This window comes from Sander lucioperca, chromosome 6 (genome assembly GCF_008315115.2).
Source record: "Sander lucioperca isolate FBNREF2018 chromosome 6, SLUC_FBN_1.2, whole genome shotgun sequence".
Classification (NCBI taxonomy): Eukaryota; Metazoa; Chordata; class Actinopteri; order Perciformes; family Percidae; genus Sander; species Sander lucioperca.
Window position 1 is genome coordinate 40,755,028 of NC_050178.1, and position 15,595 is coordinate 40,770,622.

The 15,595-nt window shown below is 39.7% G+C and overlaps 2 protein-coding genes across 2 annotated transcripts; both read right to left on the reverse strand.

Moving 5' to 3' along the window:
- Positions 1–637: 637 nt before the first annotated feature.
- arl8bb (ADP-ribosylation factor-like 8Bb) lies at positions 638–5,517 on the reverse strand. Its single transcript, XM_031279743.2, has 7 exons — positions 5,275–5,517; positions 3,555–3,635; positions 3,327–3,400; positions 2,936–3,029; positions 2,421–2,488; positions 1,072–1,142; positions 638–984 (listed from the first exon to the last, which is right to left on the reverse strand). The coding sequence occupies exons 1-7, from the start codon at positions 5,395–5,397 to the stop codon at positions 935–937; spliced, it is 561 nt and encodes a 186-aa protein (XP_031135603.1). The 5' UTR covers positions 5,398–5,517; the 3' UTR covers positions 638–934.
- A 3,514-nt stretch (positions 5,518–9,031) lies between these two features.
- LOC116036368 (N-acylethanolamine-hydrolyzing acid amidase) lies at positions 9,032–12,303 on the reverse strand. Its single transcript, XM_031279909.2, has 11 exons — positions 12,051–12,303; positions 11,288–11,452; positions 11,026–11,149; positions 10,768–10,858; positions 10,571–10,656; positions 10,305–10,477; positions 10,145–10,207; positions 9,985–10,051; positions 9,826–9,854; positions 9,437–9,506; positions 9,032–9,307 (listed from the first exon to the last, which is right to left on the reverse strand). Exons 1-11 carry the CDS (start codon positions 12,221–12,223, stop codon positions 9,290–9,292), a joined length of 1,059 nt encoding a protein of 352 aa, XP_031135769.1. The 5' UTR covers positions 12,224–12,303; the 3' UTR covers positions 9,032–9,289.
- Between the last annotated feature and the right edge of the window lie 3,292 nt (positions 12,304–15,595).

Below are 15,595 nucleotides of genomic sequence, written 5' to 3' on the forward strand. Positions count from 1 at the left end.
TTTCCATCTTTACTCTCCTCCCTCGACTATTTTTGACTGGCTTGATAGACGGCGACCGGGCGAACAACAGCTACAGTGAGTTGCTCAAAACCTTTGTTTTTAGTAAACTCTGTGTACACAAACAATGTTGTCAATGCTTTCGTTAAGGTGTAGAGCCCCTGGTGATACCTCGAGCAAAGTCTCATGTGTCGAGCCTTCTTAGTGTTTTAAAAATAGCTATTTTGAGGCTAGCATAAAAGTGCCCCTAGCACTCCCATTCAAAAGGCCATTTGAACGAAAATACTGTAAATCTTAAAAGTGGTGATTCCATCCTAAATATGCTTTTAAACGAAAGTTTGACTCGGGTCATTCACAAAAAGACCCTAGGTTGCATTTTGTCAAGAGTTACGCTTTAACCCAGTAAGTTTACAAGAGAGAACTCGTCCATGCTTCCTGTTTGCGCTTTGTCGTGCGCCGCTGAAAAAAAATAAGAGTGGTGCGCGACCTCTGGTCGCGCACTTTAAATGCTGGCGCGCCAGCGAGAGCTACGTCATTTTGTCACACTGTCGCGCGAGGTCGCAGGTCGGGAACGGTGACTGTAAAAAGGCCTTTAGACTCTTGTTTCGAAGGGAATAGAAGCAATTAAAAGAAATTTTAAAAAACTCAGACACGAAGCATGTCTGTAATGACTGGCAATAAGGCATGATGGGTAGACAATCCACCTTCTAGCACAGTACTGTAACAACTTTTCAAGACTCCAGATAGTTGGGGTGGGGGTAGTGCTGTACAGGGGGCTACACATGTATGGTAGTGTACTGGGTGGTGCAGGTGGTGACGGTAGTGAGCAGATAGCTGGAATTACTTCACAGAGGCAGTGGAAAGGATGGCTGTCGAGGTCCCATGACTATTAGGGGGCTGAGGCCAGAGCTGCAACTGGGGGGGGGGCGCTTCATTTTCAGCTTCTCCGTGACTTTGAATGCTGGATGAGCCACTGCAGCGTGATATCTGCAGAGGGGAGGATATTAATACATTTTATATCCTCAGCAGGCCCAAATAGATGTAGAACCATTTAAACACTGATCTGCACTTTACCTATATTGTCCTTCTCTTTGCAGGAGACAGAATAGCAGCAGATCTCTCGGTCCTGAATGGCAGACAGATTCCTGAAAAAAGGAAAGTAGGAAACATGAAACCTCTATGGGGAAATTAGAGTCTTATGTTGAAGTGGATAAAAAAAAAATAAAAATAAAAAATTCCCCAACAATAGAGACGTCCTGATCAAGATGATCCAATACCTCCATCAAAACATTTGTCATTTTAACCAGATAAAAAATGTAAAATGATATATATAAAAATGTGGTCGCAAGGGTGGCTATTCAAACATGGCAGGTTTTCGCAGGATGTCCAGGATGTCTCGTGTCGCGCAAGTTACAATTATAGTGACGGTTCTCTCTGACCAATCACTGGTGTGCAGTGTTTTAATTCCACATTTTAGTATCGGCTCAGCTCGCTTGGAACCTTGAGGGAGGTCATACCAAAGAAAGTACCAGGTACAATCCACCACTTTCGCCAAAAGAAACCCAAAAAAGAACATTTTCCAAGCCAGACGAGTTGAGCCGTGCCATACCATGCAGGGGAAATAAGGCAAATGATTCACCTACACCATATGGCCAGAAGTTTGTGTTCCGTGATTCCATTTAATTGTGCCAAAACTATGGTCATTAATATGCTGCTACAAACAGGCTCCATTCTTCTGGTAGGGCTTTTAGTTTAGTTTAGTTTAAATGTCGTGGACAATCCCCTTTAATTATTTGTATAGTAAAAGGAGCAGCTTTAGCCTCTATTGCTAATTTCCGGCTGTAGTCCCCGGCCAGTTGTCCTAAAATACAATGCGTGAGCTTAGAATTATAAGGTTCTATCTCCGTTTAGGGTAGTTGTGAGATATTGAGCATCAAAGTTTTTACATCCCAGCTGGCAAAACTGTTATGTAGTATTTTATTTTATTAATAACTAACTAAATATTTTTTTTTACAAAAATAACACCACATAGGCATTAATAAACACCTAATGGATCAGATTATGTCATAAACTCAATTTCGACCAAAAGTGGAGATAGAACCTTATAATTCTAAGCTGACGATTATGGTTAAAACATTTTTTATTTAAATTCACAATATTTATGTATTATTTAAGTATTTTTGATTTAACATAGTTATGTGGATACCCATGTCCACATTCTTTTGGTCAGACAGTATATAATTTAGTGTGTTGAAATGTCTGATTTTAGCATTTTTGGATCACCACTGGGAAAGACTCACATGGTACTCCTGACGATGATTTATCCTGCACTAGTTATGACTATAGGATACTTGACGTCTGAAGCAAGTCCTGACATTTGTGCAGGGTTATCAACAAAAATACTGTAGTCTTGAGTGCCTCACATTTTTTCAATCAGCTGCTTCTCATCAAGTGCGTTGGGTAGGTCTCGTTTGTTGCCCAGGACTAGAACCTGAAACATGGAAAGAAAAAAAAAAAAGAGAACGGGCTGATCAATATCCACCACAGCAATGTATCAGCATTATCTCACAGTGTGAGCAGTCAATTAAAGGATTTTTTTCAACCATGTGCTTCACCAATCACAGAATCCTTACTGTTAGGAAAAAAAGAACTGTGTGTGGTGTCAAGACACCACACACACTCTGCCAATTCAATTATCCTGTCATCTTAGATATTGAAAACTCATTAAAAAAAAAAATCCTGGCTTGGGCTCAAATGACCACTTAGTGTTTCATCAAGCCTGAGTCACTGCAACCCATTAGTCGCAGTGATTACTAATTATGAGTTTAATCCGTGTGTGTGACCAGAGTCACCAGACCCTCAGAAATCAATGTGATGAACTAAGGTGAGGCTGGAACATTATGAGCTTTTGGGCCAAAGACCACAAGTGTCCTCTTACGGGAATTCCTTGTAGCTGTGGTTTGTCTAAAAGGTTGTGCAGTTCATTTCTGGAAGCTTCTATCTTCTCTCGGTCTGCAGCATCCACCATGTAACTGCAAATGGGAGAAAATAAACACGACTTAGAGAGTTTGGTAACAATAAATACCAGTTTCACTAAATCAAAATTGAAAACCAAATATTTAAAACTCTTAATACGACAGGAATTTTGTAATGACAATTATATGGAGAGATACCAAGCCAAATGTAAACATATTGAATTAGTATTGTATTGCAGCAGTATGTATCATTTCCATTCAGTTTTCCAGGATTCCAGCGACCTTAGGAAGTCAAATAGTAAATGTGTGGTCATAAAGGCCACCTGCTCTACTTTGTACTGTCCACAAACTTACACTATAGCATTGACTCCTCGACAGTAGCGCTCCCACATGCTTCGGAAGCGAGGCTGTCCCCCTATGTCCCATATCTGAGGCGAGAAAGCACAAAATCTAAAATGCAGTCATAGGCAAGACAAAAGCCTTGTTCCAGGGTGCAGACCAGGCAGGGCTGGCACTGGTCCAGTGGAAAACAGAATTCAGAGTTTTTTTTTTCCAACAGTGACATTTTGCTTGTTAGCCTACCTTTATTGTCACATTGCCTTTAGTGACTTTCCGCATGTTGAAACCAACTGTGGGAATCATGTCTTCACTGAACTGGCCTGACTGCGCAAGAGAAATGGAAGACAAAAAGCAGCATGACATATTAAGTGTGATGAAATGGTATTAGAAATATTCATCTCATGAGCCTTTTTTCTATCTTGGTGCTATTTAATTACTACCATTTGTGTACTGACATTCATACAATGGCAGTGTCTTTCCATCAGTATCACCACATAAAAACGTTTCTACATGTAATTAAGTCATGTCAGTATGGTTTGTTTCATCTTATTTAGAAGTCACATGAAAAGTCGTGCGGAATTTCACAAGAAAGAAATTATTTGATTACAAGGGTAATTTTTTGCTGATTGAAGCCTCTAACTGAATTTAAACATTTGTCCTTTTACTCCATGAATCATGTTAGGATGATGGCATCTATGCATCAGCATACTTTAGCTTCCAGTCAAGCTTTCTGCAACCAACTAGTGCTTTGTAACCAAACATTCCAAAAGCTTAATGTGCCATACAAGGCATTTATCCTAAAAGCGGGGTCACCCGGTAACCTGCTTTGATATCAAATATGCCTGACAACTTTAATAGCCTTGGTTGTATAGCTCATATACAGCCTGGGTCCAGTCCAATAGTCTTGCAAAGTGAAGGAGAAGGCAGCTTTGTTCAAACCTACTTACAGATCACCTGATGTGACCACAACAGAGTCAGAAAAAATGTGTATTCATGAGATGAATCCAGAACACAGGGAGCCTACAGTACTGTGGCCTACAACTTGACTTAAGACTATAGTGTGGTCTATAGACCTTTTTCACAGCAGACCGGTTGACCTGTCATAGTAGGCAAAGCACAGGTGTATTCAAAGCCATTAATGATGACTGCGTTCCACTTAGGAGAGGCCCTGGTATTGGGCATGCTGACTCACTGAAATAGCTTACTGGGATACTTGATGGAACTGAGCCATCGTTAAGGTTATCATATTTCAGCTGTGTTTTTCCTACTATGACAAGTCAAAATGTCTGCTGTGAAAAAGGTCCATTACCTAGAAACAGAGACATAAACACTGGACTACAGAAAATAACCCTTATACCCCATATCCACCCAAGGTTGTGACAGGTTAAACAAGCTAGACATGAAAACAAACTGGTCAAACAAAGAAAGAAATATTTACAAGTTTTAACATTAACAGTGCTAGACCTAACAACAGAGGAATATCGTCTAATGCAATTCCCCTGAGGGGATCAATAAAGTGTTCCGATAGCTGGCATGCTGCGACTAGGTGACCCAGGCCGCTTCAATCCACCCTAGCTTGATGACGTAGCCAAGACAGACTGTTTACTAAGTTATAACGTGTGGCCCGTGTTGTCAACTTCACTCCGGCAGCTATCACAAAGCATTCCGTTCCCATGACCGGTTTCATAAGTATAAAGGCACAGTCATACCAAGAACTTCGTCACTCTAGCTAGCCAAACAACAACTGAGTGAAATACTTCACCACAGCAAGGCACCAACACTATCCAGTCATACAGCCATGACTCATGCCCGTGATTTTATTGGAACAATTAGATATAAATGTTGCAGCGATTAAAAATATTTTTTTAAGATTCAAAGAAACCTTCGTGCACAACCTCTCCCAGGTAGTAACGTTAGCCTGGGCCCAATACCGACAGTGCTTGTTTGCTAGCTAGCTACTTACTGCAATCACATTGACGAATGTGGTTTTCCCAGAGTACTGAAGTCCCACCAATGTAAGCTCCATCTCTTCTTTCCAAAAGAGGGACCTGAACCAGTCCAAAAGCCTGTTTATGAGGGCCAGCATCTTGGATGTTAAGGTAGTCGCAGTCTCTGTGGCAGTCTGGATGTGAACTGGCTAGCTGTCTACATAGGAAGTAGCTAGCTGCTTTGTCATATCATGTGATCTACTGACTGTTGCTAGTGCCTGCGCGTGCTACTGAGAAGCGCGTGAACCTCTCGGGAGCGCGCACGTTAAAAGGGGAGAAGAAGAAGTTTATGTTTTTACCATAGACTGTTTCAACACTGCTCTGTCATCAGAACTGGTCACAGATAAGTGGTTAAACAGGATTTCAAATCTATGGCAACTCAATGTCACCCCATTTGTGGTAGGGTGAATACAGATATACTGTATTCTGACAGACGTTATGAACATTCTGGTCTGTAACTACTTTTTTATTTTATTATTATTTTATGATATTACCATATTATAAACAAATCTGTATCATCTGCATTTCCTCTGTTTAATATAAAAGATGTGAGATACATATTATAAAAAGAGAAATATTATAGTTTTAGTGATTTCTTCTTATGTGATTATGTTAGTGATCTTACAATAACTCTGCTTTAGACACTTCAGATACTTTACACACTAGGCATTTATTTTTTTATGGCATTTTCCCATAACAGTCCACTAATGAGCTGTGTTAAAACTCTCAATGATACTCTGTCTCTTTGTGTGTGTGTGTGTGTGTGTGTGTGTGTGTGTGTGTGTGTGTGTGTGTGTGTGTGTGTGTGTGTGTGTGTGTGTGTGTTCTTTTTTCTGTGTGTCACAGAATTCTGCAGGACAAATCTATGTCTTTAAGGCATCACTGTTCTAGAACCTTATGTCACAGGCTGCAGTTGGTGAACACAGCCAGACACAGCTTCAGAGGTTAATTGCACTGGGACTGGACTGGACTTGGTTATCATTTAAGGAGAACAAATAATTCACACATTCAGCAGGATTGTTTTTTAGGAGTGTCTGCTGTGTACATGGGCAAGAGGAAACAACAGTGAAGCGTTCATGCTGTAAAAATGGACAATAGTTAACAACAAGAATGTCCAAATCACTGGTAATGTTTTCAAGTTAAGTCTATTTTTTATCATGACTTTGGAAGTCACATTTGCAGGTCTGTCACCTTCACAAATTACTATGCTGACTTCCAAAACCAATACCTTTCCTTCCAAAGTCAATATAGAAGATTTTCAGTTGTTGTGTAGCATGACATATAGATTTTGGAAGTTATTATATATCGGTATAACATACTTATTAGGAAACCTCTGTATGTATAAGTGGCAGTAATGTATTGGTTGTGGAAGTTAGCATATTTGTTTGGGAAGTTTTCATTATGATTTTTGAAGTCACATGTCCAGGTCTTTCACCTTCCCAATCTAAAATGCTGACTTTCATAACCTATATGAAAGTGTTCGTTGTTCATCATTTGCATATTGATCTGGGAAGTTATTATACACTCACCTAAAGGATTATTAGGAACACCCTACTAATACCGTGTTTGACCCCGTTTCGCCTTCAGAACTGCCTTAATTCTTCGTGGCATTGATTCAACAAGGTGCTGGAAGCATTCTCTAGAAATGTTGGCCCATATTGATAGGATAGCATCTTGCAGTTGATGGAGATTTGTGGGATGCACATCCTGGTTACGAAGCTCCCGTTCCACCACATCCCAAAGATGTTCTATTGGGTTGATATCTGGTGACTGTGGGGGCCATTTTAGTATGGTGAACTCATTGTCATGTTCAAGAAACCAATTTGAAATGATTCGAGCTTTGTGACATGGTGCATTATCCTGCTGGAAGTAGCCATCAGAGGATGGGTACATGGTGGTCATAAAGGGATGGACATGGTCAGAAACAATGCTTAGGTAGACTGTGGCATTTAAATGATGCCTAATTGGTACTAAGGGGCCTAAAGTGTGCCAAGAAAACATTCCCCACACCATTACACCACCACCACCAGCATGCACAGTGGTAACAAGGCATGACAGATTCATGTTCTCGTTCTGTTTACGCCAAATTCTGACTCTACCATCTGAATGTATCAACAGAAATCGAGACTCATCAGCCCAGGCAACATTTTTACAGTCTTCAACTGTCCAATTTTGATGCGCTCATGCAAATTGTAGCCTCATTTTCCTATTTTTAGTGGAGATGAGTGGTACCCGGTGGGGTCTTCTGCTGGTGTAGCCCATCCGCCTCAAGGTTGTTCGTGTTGTGGCTTCACAAATGCTTGGCTGCGTACCTCAGTTGTAACGAGTGATTATTTGAGTCAAAGTTGATCTTCTATCAGCTGGAATCAGTCGGCCCATTCTCCTCTGACCTCTAGCATCAACAAGGCATTTTCACCCCCCAGGACTGCCGCATACTGGATGTTTTTCCTTTTTCAGACCATTCTTTGTAAACCCTAGAAATGGTTGTGCATGAAAATCCCAGTAACTGAGCAGATTGTGAAATACTCAGACCAGCCCGTCTGGCACCAACAACCATGCCACGCTCAGAGTTGCTTAGATCACCTTTCTTTCCCATTCTGACATTCAGTTTGGAGTTCAGGAGATTGTCTAGACCTGGACAACACCCCTAAATGCATTGAAGCAGCTGCTGTGTGACTGGTTGATTAGATAACTGCATTAATGAGAAATCTTACAGGTGTTCCTAATAATCCTTTAGGTGAGTGTATATCAGTGTAACATACTTACTTGGAAATGTCTGTGTGTATAGGTGGCAATACCCTATTGGTTGTGAAAGTTGGCATATGACTTTGGGAAGTTTTCAGTGTGATTTTGGAAGTCACATTTCTAGATTTTTAACCTTTCCAAATTGTTATGCTAACCTTCAAAACCAATACTTTTACTTCAAAAATAATATATAATATGATTTTTTTTTTTTATTAATTGTATGTCTATTGCAATCACATGGGAAAAGTAACTACATTTACATACTGTGAATCGTGTTTTTGAATCGAGAATTGTTTTTGAATCGAAAATCGGTTTTGAATCGAATCTTGAGCCTAAAAAGCTATATCGAATCGTTACATTTTCTGAATCGTGCGCCCCTATATTATATATCACTGTAACATACTTGTTAAGAACCCTCTGTATGTATAAGTGGCAGTATCCTATTGGTTGTGAAAGTTGGCATATTACTTTAGGATGTTTTCAGTATGAATCTGGAAGTCACACTTCTAGGTTTTTCTCCTTCCCAAATTACTATACTAACTTTTAAAACCAATACTTTAACTTCAAAATGTAATATGAAACTTTTGCATTCATTGTGTAGCATGGCATATTGATTTTGGAAGTTATTAACATACTTATTAGGAAACCTCTGTGTCTATTGGTGGTGGAAGTTGGCATATGACTAAGTATGATTTTGAAAGTCACACTTCCAAGTCTTTCACCTTCCCATATTACTATGCTGACTTCCAAAACCAATACTTTTACTTCCAAAAGCAATATTAAAGTACAACTACACAAATCACAATCAGATCTGAATGATGTAAACAAAGAGGCAAATGTGAACAATGATAGTCAGTGACTAAAATAAGTTAACCAGAGAAGAAGAGGCAGAAAACTGGCACACCAGGTAGAAGGGATTTTCTATCCTTGTTCTGTATTTCAGGGTCTCTCAACCTTTCTTCAGCTGACTCTAGATGATCACAATCATTAAAGTAGCCAACATTTTGTTAAGCTTGACATATACATTGCAGGTACATAAGTTGACAAAAATGATCCTAACACATTTTCTTTTAGTAGAGGCAGAAAAACACTGTCACCTTAAAACTGCTTGAGTCCAATTTCCTTCTAATCTTATTGATTATATAATCTCCACATGATCATAAATCTGCATGAATCAATAACCATGCAACCACGCAAAGACGTTCTGCAGCAAAAATCCGTGCATTGTTGACTGCTCAAGGCCCGTCACTTCGGTTGGCAGCCCTTGAACACGATTGACAAAAAAGAGATGAGTGAGAGAGGGTCTTATTTTCAGTGACATATCACCCCTTCATTGCTTATTATTATAAATATATGCTTTTAAGATGTAGTTGTAAAAAATAATGTAATTACCTGTGGTCTGACAAGTGTATTGTACTTCTCGGGGGCTGCAGCACTCATTATTGTTGTGTAAATAGTACCTCTGGGGATTATCAACATAGACAATATATACTATCAAATGTCATGCAATGTATTTAACAAGCTGTGTAAAGGTTCCTTAGAAATATAAATTTAAATAATAACTTGCACTCAAAAGGTTATCATATGTTTTCACTGAAACTCAACTATTGCTGTTCTATATGCTACTTGCTATGTGCTGAAGCATGGTGTCAAACAAAGGCCTACTGACATTATTGCTGAGGTGGGGCAAAGGGAACAGAAACTGGTATGCACACAGCTGCCCCATCTCAGCAACATGAACATGTCACGTGATCATAATGAACAGATAACGTTCTACTTACCCATTACATACTGGAAACTGTGACAGAACCTGTGGGGCAAGCCTCTGTTAGAAATCAATTCATTGTCGCTGACTTTCAAATTGTGCAGTGTATCATCTCTCTCAGTATCACGTTTACATTGGTCCCCTGAAATTGATGGATTTATTAGTCCATGCTTGCCTGATACAATGTCTCCATGTTGATGTGATCTTGGCCAGTAGCATTTAGTGCTTTGTTGGCTGCGTCTCTACAAAATGAACACATAACAACAGCATTATAACATATTATAACAGTAACTGCAACAATTTTGTGGAAGTATAAATCACATAAGATGACTCACCTTCGATGATCCCAGGCTGGGGGAGGAAGCCAGTGGTCAAAGTTGGTCTCCACTCTGTACCATCTAAAACAGGAACACACAATTTTAGTTTGGGTTCACTTGTGCAGTCACACTTAACATACACCTTGACATATCAGATTCTCCTCAGATATTTGCCTACCCTCCATTTACAGGATCCAGTGGCCAGATATCAGCGGGGCCCACTCGGTCTCTGGTGATGACAGCCCCTTCCCCTGCTCGCACCCCGCCCACAATGTAATACACCCCAGTGATGATGGGTATCTTGGAGAGACGCATCACTGCATCTTGAAAGTTCTCTGCTTCCTCCAGTATCTGTTGGTCACACACAACCGGTCAAAGTTTCAGTTCTTCATTCTTCATTCATAGCAAACATCCTTATTATGCTGACTTCCGTAACATACTCACCTCCCTCACCAGCCAGCTGACTGGGGATCTCCGAAAAAGAAAAGCAGACACCACATTCTTCCACCAGTTCCACCAGTGTTCACTGCCTGATGAGCACAAACACGAATACAAACATGAAAACACAAAAGAAACAATAAAATCTGACAATTGCAACATTTCTGGACAATCACGACTGCTGGCAAAAAGAGTGGTCTTACCTCGCTGGTCGCCAGAGACAGTAAACTTGTTAGGACTCTGTCCCGTCCACAGGCCAACGTAGCCAGCAAATGAAGTTCCACTGTACGCCACCTTAATAGGTGTGTAAAAACTACAGAATTGCATCATTCTGCAAAGACTTTCATTTTGGACCTGATAAAACTTACTGACTGGTGATTCTGGATAAAATATTGTTGGGGTGTAGCTTGAGGAGGTACAACAGTTATTTAGTTTTTAAATGCTATGAATACATACTGTACCTTTCCATTCTTGAGGAAATTTACGTTGATAGTCATATTCCTCAGAACAGGATGTGGATAATCAAGATTCCTGCCGTGGTACACATGCCCATTTTTGTCCTGAGCTACGATGCTTGTGCAAAACCTGGGAATGCATAAAGTTTGTTTGCAGACATAAGAGGGCTTTCACCTTAACCCTGCATACTTGTTAGAAATTGTGTGCCTATGCATTGTATACAGGTTTCTATTATAAATGTGTAATTATATTTAAAATCATACATACGCAGATATTTCATAGGCAAAGTTGAGAATGATGACATCTGAAATGCTTCCTCCCAAGTGTGAAGCCATGCCACGGATCTCCCCCGCATAAGGCTGAGGAACGTACTTTTCCAAGGCCTTCACAATAGGTGTAACTGCATGATGCACCCATTTTGGAACTGTAGAGCTGACAACAACATAAAAAGAAGAAGAAAACATTTCTGTATCAGCACTACTGAAGAGATACTGAAGATAACACAGTTCTCATTAACCCAGAAGTAAGTTTAGCTGCTGATTCAAAGCTGGCATGATGTGTTAATATTAAGCACATTATATTAGTATGTTAGCTTTCTAACAGAATAATTTTTTTTGTAGCTATTTGAGGTTATGTGCCTTTGATACAGTTTACCCTCCTCTGTACCACCAATGTTGAATGTAATACAAACGGAAACCATACCATCTGTAGCCTGTTAGTTACCTTAGAAGTTTTCTATTTTTATTCTGACAATCCCATTTTTAATAGCCTATTTATAAATTACTAATAATATACTATTAAAATACCTTACCTATGCACTATTCATAACTAATGGATAACTTCTTAAACGCCTATAAGCATTACATGAAATGAAAAACGAAAGTACTTTCTAGAAACAAAAACTGTAACGTTAGTAATAGGCTAACTAACGTTACCTATATACAGTTATTGTTTCTAGAAAGTACTTCGAATTAAGTATTCGTCCTATTTAACAACATGGTATGCGAAAAAGAGCCTCTGGCAAACTTACTCAATGACCTCAGCAGCGGCTTTTTTCAGGTAGTCTACGTCAAAGACTTTAGTTAGAGGCATCCATCGCACTTCTGGGTCTTCATCCAGACTGATATTCAGTGTGGGTGGAGCGAACTGTGCTCGGCACGACACGACGAGTCCAAGCAGCAGCACCGCAGACCGCACCATCATGCCCGGTCCAGTCCGAGCCCGAGCCACCCGCAGGCTGACACTGACACCAGAGACGTGCCTGTGAATTGCAGGCAAGAACAGGAATGAGACTTCCGATCTGAGGTTTTCAAAATAAAAGCTGTAGTGCGCACTTGCTGGTATGTGTCTTGTCTGTGTGCATGGGTCTGTGTTGTCTGTCCCCGTCTGGTTCGGACCTGATCCGGGTTGGGTTGGGTTGCGGGTGGGTGGGTGGGTACGGGATTTGGGGGGAATTGACATGCTGTTTCAACTATGCCTCGTTCACCATTGCCTGTATGATGTATGACATTTATTCTGAAATTTAAATAAAAATAGTTGGAAGGAAAAAAAAATAAATAAATAAATAAATAAAGCTGGTCATACGGGCTTACTAAGTAACCAACCCTAACCCAAACCATTAAGTACGACTACAAAAAAAAAAGTATCAAAAGTGCAGAATGGCCCCTGTCAGTGTTATATTATTTGATCATTATTATTGATAACTGCTTCATTCTCTGTTGGGTAGTTTAATAACAATAACAATGCATATATTCTTTGAACTGATTGTGTTTTGTAAGTAAAATCTTCCTCTGAAAAGTACCTCACATCTGTACTTTACAGTACTTAAGGAAATGTACTCTCACCTCCCACCACTAAATAACTACTATACTACTACTACTACTACTACTACTACTACCACCACCAATAATAATAATAATAATAATAATAATAATAATAACAACAACAACAACAACAACAGCTCATCAATATTGTACTTTCCTTGCTTCAATTGTGGAACTTAATAGGTAATTTCATACAGGAAATGATACAGAAAGTCAATTTGAGGAATAAGGGTAACTGAGATTGACAGAGGAACTCTTTGGGTTGGTGTGAACTTATTGATACGCATATCACAGTTGTTGAGGCCCTGCCACTCATTTTCCTGCGAAGGTCTCATTATTAGATTGTACAGTATTTAATAATAATAATAATAATTTGTTGAGTTTTCCACAAGCACCTCACATACAGATGTCATAAGCTTCTCTACATGATGTTATATTTTACTAAATGTTAACTAATACAAAGTTTTGTGGTCCAGCTGCTGCTCCTCCTCATAAGGACACACACACACACACACACACACACACACACACACACACACACACACACACACACACACACACACACACACAGCTGAAAGTGTCATGTCATGTTAACTGATACTTTTGTCTTTGGTGACTGGAAAATTGTAATGCATTAAGATTCAAAACAATCTTGGAGGCACATTGCACACAAATGCATGAATATGTACTGTACTGTAATCCATTCATTAACTCATTTTGCATGTGCAATACGATGTTCAAATGTGCATGTTGTTTGACGGTAGATAACTATTTGCTGCTATTTGAGATTAATTAATTTAATACTTTTAGCATTACAGTAATCTTTTTTTCTCTGTTTTCAAATCAATAAATTCAGGAAGAAAAGCTCTTGGTAGCACAAGCTGTTTTTTACTTGATGTATGAAGTTGTAACGTAACCTGTAAACCTAACAAACCTAACAAAAATTCATCAAGGTACTGTGGACTCCATTGACCGAACCTGATGATCAGTAAAACTAATCTGCAATTGTGAATTGCAAACTGTTTTATTGTTTAAAAAAATAAATAAAAAGCAGTTGATAAGTCATACATTTATTATGCTTAATAAAACAGCACTATGCGAAGATTTTTTTTGGAGTAAGCTAACACCAGTGACGTTAACGTGGCCTACGGTCTCTGTACTGTCCCATTTGAAAGAGTTGTCGAGCTTCTTGACCTCAGCTAGTTCTCCATGTGCATGGCAGGATGAATGGAAGCTTTTTGGCTTTTCTCTTTGATGACTCACTAAGTGTTTTGAGCCTAATGAAAGATCAGCCTCTCAGCAATGCCAATTCTCCCCGCTGCCTCAGTCACAGTGCACACTCTGTTCTCAGCATAGATACCCACTGAGGCCATATCACAGTCATCCCAGCCGTTACGTCCTTTGTGACACAAAGTTTCAAAGTTAGCCAGCAGCTCAATAACAGAGTCTTCATTTCTATGTTTTTTGGAAGCCAGTCTTTATCTCGTGACGATTTTTTTTTTTCGCTGTCTCCTTAACACTGGGGTCAGTGTTTTCTGCAGGAGCCATAAGTGTTGCCACTTCATGCAGCGAGGCTCCAGGGAGGCCACATTTGGCCTCGGCTCAATCATGAATTCCCTTCCAGACAGTAGAAGGTACATTCAGATAGGATTGTGCACCAATTGAACTGCCCTTTGCATCATGAGAAGCTGTCTAGGCTCTTCTGTGGCTGTAGCTGCTTCATCCATCATGTTAGTTATCTTTGTGGGCTTTCAAAACCACATTAACTCATTTATAATTTATTTGGCCACTTGGAGGCAGCAGAAACAAGCTGTAAACATGAGTCATGTTTTTACTACTGTAAAGTTGATAGGATGAACTTGTAATAGCAAACAGTTGCTAATTTATACATTTAGCTTAAGCAACTTTAGCATTCATTTGGAGTTGAGTCTCTAGTTAATTGTTGAATACGTCCAATATTCACTCTCATTTAAGCTCTGGTCAGGTTATATCAACTCCTGGGAAAAATATATGGCTCATTAGCTGCTAAATGCTCCACTATGTTTACTAGCTCGCTGCTACTGTTAGGTATTTGGTGTTTGGCGCTGAGCAGGTAGTGTACAGTAAAGTTGCAGGCAGTACAACTAAAACAAAGAACTGAAAGACACTCCGTCTAGCTGAGAGGAACTACAGAATTCTCTGTGGTTCTCTGTGTTGTCACTAGTTCACCTGTGGTGTGTGTGTGTGTGTGTGTGTGTGTGTGTGTGTGTGTGTGTGTGTGTGTGTGTGTGTGTGTGTGTGTGTGTGTGTGTGTGTGTGTGTGTGTGTGTGTGTGTGCAACCTCTTTCGGATTACATGAAGTAGCCTGATTTGATCCATTGTTAATATATAAATGTTGTTCAGAGCTGCCATCCATGATTTTATCATTTTACACTGACAGTTAAATAGTTAAGGCTGCTTCTTCTAAATTGTTTGTGACATATTCTAAGTTGGGGTCCCTAAAGGCAGCATCATATCACTTGTGATCTAGCGCAGATACATTTCAGTGCAGTATGAGGCACTAATTCCACAAGGTGGTGCTAGTACTGCGTTTTGAGCACATCGGGACTTTCAACAGGCCTATGAAGAGTACTAAATCTCAAAATATTGTGTTGGAATTAATTCACTGATCTGCGGACCAAATTACAAAAATACCATTGTGATTACAAGAAAAGAAAAACAGCCATTTCCACATTTCTTAGTGAGGCATGGTGGGTGGTAAGCACATGATTTA

What these genes read in the sequence shown, in the direction of transcription:
- arl8bb (XM_031279743.2), bottom strand. Translation starts at nt 5,397, where the DNA reads ATGCTGGCCCTCATAAACAGGCTTTTGGACTGGTTCAGGTCCCTCTTT. An exon ending in CATTCGTCAATGTGATTGCA is followed by an intron (nt 3,636 to 5,274) that starts GTAAGTAGCTAG and finishes TCTCTTGCGCAG; the next exon opens with TCAGGCCAGTTCAGTGAAGA. An exon ending in AAGGCAATGTGACAATAAAG is followed by an intron (nt 3,401 to 3,554) that starts GTAGGCTAACAA and finishes TTCTCGCCTCAG; the next exon opens with ATATGGGACATAGGGGGACA.
- LOC116036368 (XM_031279909.2), bottom strand. Translation starts at nt 12,223, where the DNA reads ATGATGGTGCGGTCTGCGGTGCTGCTGCTTGGACTCGTCGTGTCGTGC. An exon ending in TTTGCCTATGAAATATCTGC is followed by an intron (nt 11,150 to 11,287) that starts GTATGTATGATT and finishes ATGCATTCCCAG; the next exon opens with GTTTTGCACAAGCATCGTAG. An exon ending in TCAGCTGGCTGGTGAGGGAG is followed by an intron (nt 10,478 to 10,570) that starts GTGAGTATGTTA and finishes TGTGACCAACAG; the next exon opens with ATACTGGAGGAAGCAGAGAA.